General features: G+C 34.7%; 1 protein-coding gene across 1 annotated transcript; it reads right to left on the bottom strand.

Annotated features, from left to right (window-relative positions):
* Positions 1-676: 676 nt before the first annotated feature.
* Positions 677-5,468, bottom strand: LOC125836239 (cytochrome c6, chloroplastic). The gene is made up of 6 exons (XM_049515399.1): positions 5,350-5,468; positions 5,114-5,252; positions 2,137-2,234; positions 2,022-2,053; positions 1,215-1,278; positions 677-1,133 (listed from the first exon to the last, which is right to left on the bottom strand). Exons 1-6 carry the CDS (start codon positions 5,413-5,415, stop codon positions 993-995), a joined length of 540 nt encoding a protein of 179 aa, XP_049371356.1. The 5' UTR covers positions 5,416-5,468; the 3' UTR covers positions 677-992.
* Between the last annotated feature and the right edge of the window lie 4,105 nt (positions 5,469-9,573).

Below are 9,573 nucleotides of genomic sequence, written 5' to 3'. Positions count from 1 at the left end.
ATCATATTTTTTCACAAAGAGGTTGATGATTTGCATGGAATCTTAACCCCCCCCCCCCCCCCCCCCCCCAAAAAAAATAGGACACCAGCACCCAATATTTGACCATTCTAAAAGCCATTTCATAAACCATCAATTAAGGATGATAACCAAGTAACGGATAACCACAACAAACATAGTGTAATTCCACCAAGTAGGGTCTGAAGAGGGTAAAATGTACTCAAACCTTAGCACTACCTTAGAGATAGAGAGGTTGTTTAGTTTTCAATAGACCTTCAGCTCAAAGAATATACCTAATAACATATAACAACAACTAACACAGTGCAATCCCACAGAGTAGGGTCTGCGGAGGATAAAATGTCCGCAGACCTCACGACTATCTTAGAGGTAGAGAGTCTATTTCCGATAGACCTTCGGCTCAAAGATTATACCAAATAACAGATGAAAAGCTTAAACAAGTCTAAGCACCCATCTAACATGATTTTCCAACAACCAGATAGCCTTTTGTCGGCCTTGGGGGAGGGGGAGGTCAAAAGTAGTACAAGAAAAAATATATTTTAACAGATCATCTAATTAACAGGAAGTTTTAAATTCAAAATCTAGCATAAGGCCTGGACATTTTAAGTGCAAAATGTAGAGTTTCTGTTGCACTTTTTGTCTAGGGAGCAAGCATAAAGTCAAACTATAGTTTTTATATATATAAAAAGTTCATAATAACAGATGCATGTGGGCATGTTGCTCTAGCAGGTCCAGCATGTGGTATATCTAAAACTAATAGAAACTATTGTTGGGAAGAAAACAAGGTCAACTTTACACAGAACAAGTGAAACCACCCTTCATGTCATCAACAGGTAAATCACTAGTGAAATGACTGACTATTTCTCTCTAAATCGCCTTTAGTAAACATCGAATGGGACGGGGGAGATGAAAAGACGAAGGAATTGAGAAACATGATATGCACATTTTGAACAATTGTGAAGTACTAATAGTTATTTTCAATCTCCACTGTTTTCGATTTTAGGCCAATCTTGATCAGCTTGAGACTTCACAAACTCAGCTAAGAGTTTAATTTCATCGTCTTGTAATCGAGGACCAAATGTGCATTGACCCCTTGGTGTACAATTCTGACCAAACCCCTGCAAATCCAGACAGCACAATAAGGTCCATAACATAGCAGCATAAAGACGAGCATGGTTCTGAACAATGTGTGAACTTACTGGCATTCTCCCTTTGCCATAGTAAGTGACACGATAGATCTCCTCTTCCGTGTCAACTCCATTTCTATATAGAAGAGTAGCTAGTTAAAAGTTCATGTTGTTTTTGCATAATGATATGGCAAATTGCATTTCAACTATGCATAAGAAAAAATGACAATGAATAGAATATGATAGACAGCAAGACAAAAAAATCACTCAAAAGTTGAGATGAAATAACCTATTGTCTGTGAAGGTTGATCTTGTCAAACTATGTAAATGCTGATTAATAAAATTAACAATTCAATGAAACAATGTACTGTAGCTTTACTCTTAGCTAGCGTATGTTATAGGAAAATTAGTTTGATGCACAATCTATTGTTCTGGTTGTTCAAAAAAATTATATTCAGTTTACCTTCTAGCCATATGTTTTCCTCACAAGAATTGAATACGTCCAACGAAATTCTCATGTTCAGAAAATTTGATCTGCTAAGTATTAAAAGCGAAAGGGAAGGAGAGAACTCATCTTCAGTCAATAAAGAGCCTTCCATTGAGAGCCAGGAAAAGGTAGAGCATATGGACTATTATTCTGAACTTCAACTTGCTGTGAATATCTTTTAAACTTACTCACCATTCCCCGTACGGGAAATTAAACTAAACATCTGAAAAGTCTCAAGTATGGTAATACTTTTACTGGAGTGTAAATACTTAAGCACCTTTTCGTTGAACTTCTGGTTTCCATTAAGATACAGAAAGTTCTATGGAACTGTGGCATGCTAAAAGAAGTTACAAGCAAATTTAAAATCTTCTGTGTGGAATTTAATTTTTTACCTTTGTAGATCCTTCAAGAAGAGTGTCGCACCCTACCATATAACAAAGGAAAGATAATTAAGGTGAGCTGGAAATTTTCGACGACTACAGGAATCACGAGGTAGGTAAGACTCACAGGCTGGATTATATTTCCACCTTCATAATGACATCCAATGCAAGCTCGATTAAACAAAGCAGCTCCCTTTTGTACATCTACTGTTTGTCCAACTGAGACTGCAAACAAAAGTACAATAAAATAAAGAGATGAAGAAACTAAGAATATCACCTGCAAATAAATTGATATCAAGGAATTTCTTCTTGCAACTTACATCAGATGTGGAATCAGCCCTAGCTTTATGTTTCCAGTACACTAATGTTAAATAAGGAAATACAATCAAGTCACCTTCAAAAGGGACCTCCAGAATGTAGAGATGACTAACAGCAGCCGCCGTAAACTTGATGAGTACAGGTTAAGTTATTTTCAACATTTCTCAATGGAGAAGGTTTTAAGATCAGTTATATCATCTAAATGACATTATAGATAGATAAAATAAGAGGAAGAAATTTGGCAACTCAAACATCTTTATACTACTAGGAGTGCTTTATATTTGGTTTAAGAAAGGGTTCTTATGTATACTTCTATTCATTAGATAGTCTGTCACCACCGATTACCCACATCTAAACAGCGGAATATTGTACCTGATGATCTATCTCTTATCATAACCTAGTAGTGCACAGATGACATGTAAAACCTTGCTTAATGGGGAATATGTCATGCAGTGCCTTAACCATGGTAGATGCTAAAGGATTTTCTGCAACTTAAATAGGCTCAGGTTCCAGAAATTCTTGTTGAGTATGATAAATTTATTAAACCTCTCCTATGTAAGGAGGAATAAGTGAGTAATTTGCCTTATCAAACTGAATACACAGTGGTTACTATTCAGGGACTTGCTACGGAGGGAGAAATGGCATGAGTTAAGAGGGCAAACAGATTTGAGTCGCACAATCAGCTAAGTCAAGTACAAGTTGGATGGAAACTGAGTTGTGGTTTTAAGGCTTGGCATCACTGTCAAGGCTTTGTGGTCCTTCAGGGCTTCAACACATTAGCTAACTTCATCTCTAGGTTAAGAAAACAGGTAAAGTTACAAACTTAAGAGCATAGGCACCAGTGAAGTGCTTATAGAATCTTAAGAGCTGCTGGTATTTCACCCTATTTTCTCTAGGTAGAGAGATATGACCGACTAGCTTACAGCTTATGAACCAGGGAGGCCTTAATACAGCATAGAATTAGGAGGTGACATATGTTGTTCATTCCATACCAATGATTTCTTCTTCCTTGTTATATATAGGATTTTCTTTTCCTAAATTACCTTATAAGGGAAAGGGATATATTTAATATTATTGCTGCAACTCTGCAAGTATTGACATTATTTTCCTGTTTGTTCCACAATTTACTCTATTCCCTGATGACAACTATACCTGAATCTGATGAGGCATCACCAATGTCTCATTAAATGAAGAGAAGAAGACAAGGATCAAAGTATCCCCGGTTGTCTGTAGCAACAATTGGCTGATCTGCTATCCCTTCAAGTTTATCCTTAGTTATTTCTTTCCAGATTGTTAATTTGCCTTCATGCACCTTTACCAAATTGGTATATCACGTGCACAGGTACTTTATCACTCAGTTCCCTTTAAACCTACTACACATTCAGACATACTCGTAACTGCATAGGACCACACATATATAAACTACGTAAAGAGGGAAATTAAGGACATGTACGATGGAGTCAAGACCAGGGTTAGGACGGTGGAAGGTGAGTCCGAACACTTATCGAATGTAATGGGGTTGCACCAGGGATCAACCCTTAGCTTGTTCCTGTTTACCTTAGTGATGGACGAATTGACACATCATATTTAAGAGGAGGTGCCATGATGCATGTTATTCGCAGATGACATAATATTGATTGACGAGACACATGGTTGAGTTGACGATAGGCTGGAAGTTTGGAGAAAGGCCCGAAAGTTCAAAGATTTTTGGTTAAGCAGGACTAAAACAGAGTACCTGGAGTGACAAGTTTAGTCAGGAAGTGGAGGTAAAAGTGGAGATCGAGGCGCAAATCATACCTAAGAGAGGAAGCTTCAAGTATCTTGAGTCCATAATCCAAGAAGACGGCAAGATTGGCAATGATGACGCATATCATATCAGAGCAGGGTGGGTGAGATGGAGGCTCGCCTCCGAGGTACTGCGTGATCAAAATGTTTCGTCAAGGCTTAAAGGTAAGTTCTTCAAAGTGGTGGTTAGACCAACATTAATACATTATTGTATAAGACAAAGCATTGGCCAATCAAGAACGCCACATTCAGAAGATGAAGATAGGAGAAATGAGGATACTCAGATGGAAGTGTGTGGCTTTTGGATGAGATGGTCACACATTTCAACCAGAGTAGGCAGAGGTTCTGAGATCGAATCTCACCGCCACCCAAATCAAAAAAAGAATTTCTACGTGCTTGGCCCATGAAAAAAAAAAACAAGGCCTGCACGTGAGGGTCGTATTGAGAATATAACTAAATAATGAAAGTGTGCTCTCTCTAACAGCTTAAACTTTTACATGAGATGGTCACACACTTCATCAGCGTGAGCATACTAAGAGAGATATGATTAGGAACATACTTATATGGGACAAGGAGGGAGTGTCCTCTGTATGAAGGAAGTGAGTGTGAGATGATTCAGACATGTGAATTTGAGGAATGTGGATGTGCTAGCAATGAGGTTGTGAGAGGTTGGTTGTAGCAGGAATTAGGAGAGGTAGGTCAAAATAGAAATGGGCGAGGTGATAAGACATAACATGACACAACTACAACTAACTAAGGACATGACATGACACAACTACAACTAAATATCATTATCTTGCTATTTTAGTGTCTTATTTTCTTACAATTCCGCTCCCAACTATTCTTTTGAGCCAAGGGTTTATCAGAAACAATGTAGATTCTCAATTCTTCTATGCCCAACAACGTAGATTCTCAATTCTTCTATGCCCAACAACGTAGATTCTCAATTGCAGAAGATTTAGCATTATATCTCATGACACTCACAAAATCAATAGTTTTACCTGGAGGATTAACAATGGGAGAGAGGGCTATAAAGACAGTCATTAGAGGCGGAGCCAAGCTCTTCAGCAACTTCAACTCACATGCTAATTTATTCTCCCTTTGGGCAAATGGTTTGTCTCCTTCATACACATTTCTCCTCTGTAAATTAACAATAAAAGCTACTTACATATACCAAATTACAAAGGAATTCTGAAAATTACACTGTATTTTTTTGCTCTTTTATTAATTAGGGTACCTTTGTTGGATTTGCCAATGAACAGCTCTTGCTAAGGCAACTGGGTATCATACACAACACTGTCATTTTCTTTTGGCTTTGTGAAGACTTCTTCTTCTTCTATGACTGTTGGATTTTTTCTGAAGATTATAGATTGAGTAAAGTTGTATATTTGGTATATAATATAATGTTTTGGACATTTATATTTGGTTCCTAAATGTTTATATTCATTCTTAATTTCTGAATTGATGAATCCAATTTTTTTAGTTGTAATTTTTTTTTTCATTTTTCTTTTTTGGGGCAATTTTAGCTTGGTCTAAAACTTTGATTTTTATGATATTTTTGACATGTTAAATCTTATAAACTATACATTTTTTTTCCAATTTATTTTAATGATTACACCAGGCATGGTAAAATTCATTAATATTAGAGAATATGTCAGCTCCGAGCTTACATCCTGGACGTGATCGGTACTCAGAACCATTGTTGATCCCAAGCGTACCCTTGACCTAGCTTATACTATACTGAAAGCTATAATAGATATGCGGAAACATTTAAAATATGAGTATGCAATAACTTGATAAACAAACTCAAATACTTTATTTAAAGATCTGAATAATGTTGAAAGTTATTGTTTGTTAAACAATGCTGAAAGTTATAACTAGACTGACTTGTCTATGAAGCCTCTACATACAAGAGATAGGTTACCGTGACAAGACTCCAGGCTACCTGAATACTCTGATACCATTTGTGACGGTCCAGCCCACTAGTGATATTGTCTGCTCTGGGTCTAGGCATGCACGACTTTAAAACACATCACTATCTGGTGAGGTCTGCTTACTTATAAACCTAACATCTCTCATGTATTTTTGTTGATGTGAGACTTTTTATCTTAAACTAGGGTGTCACAGTCTAGTATACAAATAATTATTATATAAGTCCCTACATATTTACAAATAAGACATTTTTCTAGAATACTCGACATGTCTAGAATATTTCGAGGACCTTCCATATAAATTTATGATATTTTAAGATTTACTACATGATATTTCTATATTTCTCTAGAATCTTCCATATGGTGCTTATGTAGTATGATGACGTGACAATTATTCAAATTTTGGATGTCCATTTACGTACCTAGTGACAAGTTGTAAATGGAATACAAAATTCAGTTTATAACTTTTAAAGGTTGTTTCTTTGTGCATTTGATCATATGCTTTATTCTATAGTTCCATTGGAATTGATGCTCTTAGAGGATACAAATAGGAAATTAGTGAAATTGAATGTTATTTTCTTATGTAAAAAGAAAAAGAAAAGAGAGAAGAGATGATATGGTTACTAGCTTGATGATAAGATTATATGAAGCTAAACTATCTTTCTGAAAAAATAAAAATAATAATATTCATAAAGTAAGAAATCTGATGTTAGATTTTAACATTTTAATTTATGACTCTAATACAAAAATAAGAGAAAAAGAAAGAAAAGGAAGCGGAAAAATAAACTGCATTTAGGATTTCAAATTCAAAACAGGTCAAAGTAGAGGTTTTTTTTTAAAAAAATATCTAAAATCACCCATTGACCGTAATAAATACATTTATCTTTTTACCTTGTTTGGCCAACCATTGTTACCAGTTTTTTTTCAAAATATTCTTACTCATCTAAATTTATGTCATCTAATTCAGGGTACTTTTTTTTAATCATTTTCCCTAAATTTAATAACCTGATCTGATGACTAGTATTTACTAGATCTTATTGCTTTCAATATTGTAAACATATGATTTTTGTTTGTCTCTCATTTTTTTTAATGCTATTCTAGAATTACATGGTTGAAATTAATCTTAGTATTTTTACTCTCTTTTTCATTTTAATAGGTTTAATTTGAAAATTGAAAATCACACAAAAAGAAGACGTTTCTTTAGAATATATATATATATATATATATATATTGAAAGAAGAAAAACTTTACAAAAATAATTTTCTTTCAAATTAGTATTTTTAATGATATTTTATTTTTCTTGGTTAAGATTAACTAACTAATTTACCATTAGTATTTTTTTTTTGATATTTGCTTACTCTCTTTAAAAAATAAAATAAAATGAGAGCTAATAATATAATTATTTGTCGCTTTCGTTTGAGGAAGATTCCATCTTTATCCATAGAACAATTTGTTTTGTCCCTTACTATACACTCACAATATACACCCTCATAGTGACCTGACACACCCTACACACAATCACATTTTTCATATACACCCTCATGATGACCTGACACACCATACATAATCACATTTTTTATATGCACCCCTATGATGACCTGACACACCCTACACACAATCACATTTTTCTTCATACGCTTGCGCGCGCGCACACACATTTTTCTCATACTATACACACTCACATTTTTCTTCACTGACTTGAAACGGAGAAAAGGTCTCTTCACTATACAATATATTGTCCCTTGAGCACCTGAAATAGAGGAAGAGCATGATACATCACTGAAATTTTTTATTCAGCTCTTAATTGATCCTCTTCTCCACCATGTAAGTCCACCACGGTCATCAGAGCATTACCAAAGTCGTCCATGATCACTCATTTTCTTTCAATTGAGGTCCACCACTAATAAAATTCTATAAATAGAGCAATATATCATGATTCTCTGTTACTAATAGGTTTAGTTGTTTCCTTTTTATGAGTTTTAAGATTTAACTCTAATTGAGTTGCATTGAAGTTCAGATTCTTTTGGGGGATCTCATTAATCCATTTTTTTAAAAAGTATGATTATTCATTATTAGAATAAGATATGAAAAGAATTCCTCTAAAGAATATGGATTATCTAGATTATCTCATTATAAATATGCGATTTAGTTTATGGCCCTTTACAAACTTACCTTTTAAGTTTTTTGCCTTTTTATTAGAGGTTTACATTTTTTTTTTCACATAAGACATCTGAAAATGTTATTTTCAATTTATAAGTAATTATAAAAGTTCATTTCCTCGTATTGACTTTTTAGATTACATCTATAAATCCTGTATTTGATAGAAGATATTAACCAATGTTTGTGTTGTTTATATATCAAAATCTTTTGATTATCATATATAAAAGGTGGGATTGGTGATGGAATCCCAAGTTTTGAAAATCAAGTGACACCTAAGAAATTTTGAGGAGGGGTACAAATTAAGGTTAAAAAAACTAGGGTTTCCCCTCTCTCTCTCCACCTCTTTCATATCTCCATAAATGATCATCAATCTAATCATAGAATATACCTATTTAAGCAAAAGATTGAAACTAAAGAAGGAAAAAGACATAAATTATTTAAGCGTTGAAAGGAATTACAAAAACTGAGCAAATTGAAATACATTTACATCTGAATTAATGAGTAAAACTTATTTCTTAGCATTATCAAGAAGAAGCAAAATGACTCTTTCCTCCTCTTTGGTGAGACGACCCTTGAGTCTCGCAAGAGTCTTCATATCCCGAAGCCTCAGATTCTGCTTAGGAGGGGCCGCTACTAGAGACGACGAACCCAATTGATGGGAATTTGGTGAATCAGTGTTAGGAGGGGACAATACTGGAGACGACGAACCCAATTGATGGGAATTTGGTGAATCAGTGTCAGGAGGGGCCAGTACTAGAGACGACGAACCCAATTGATGGGAATTTGGTGAATCAATGTCAGTTACTTTTGTAGAAAAGATTTGTTGTTGCTGATAAGTTAATGGGTCAATAGTAGTAGAACTCTGTGGTTCCTGATAATCAGGAAATGGGACAAACACTTTTTTTTGGTGGGTTCCTTTAACCCAACCGTCTTTGTAGTGAATCTTTGTATGACCAGCTATGGCTTGGCTTGAAGAAAAGAGTTGATTACAAATGATGCATTGGTGCTTCCACACACCATGTTGCATATTTGGTTCTTGCATTTTTATTTTTTCTAGGGAGGAGGGGGAGGGGGAGGGGGTGGAGAAAGAGGAGGAGGAGGCTTGCAAGGGAAATTGATTTTGCAAGTAAATATTTGTTTGATGCCTTTAGTAGTAAATGACTCCTTATTTATACTACTCCCTAAGGACTAATATGAAAATAATTATAATTATATAAGTCTTTGTATATTTATTAATAAGTCCTCTTTCTAGAATATTCGACAAGTATAGAATATTTCAAGGATCTTTCATGCAAATCTATGATATTAAATGGTCTACCCTTTGAAATTTCTACATTTCTCTAGAATCTTCAATAAACGTCAGCATCTTT

This window comes from Solanum verrucosum, unplaced genomic scaffold (genome assembly GCF_900185275.1).
Source record: "Solanum verrucosum unplaced genomic scaffold, falcon-dt-bn FXZP01000278.1, whole genome shotgun sequence".
NCBI lineage: Eukaryota > Viridiplantae > Streptophyta > Magnoliopsida > Solanales > Solanaceae > Solanum > Solanum verrucosum.
The sequence above is the reverse complement of the archived record's forward strand: the minus strand, read 5'-3'. Positions and strand labels throughout refer to the sequence as shown.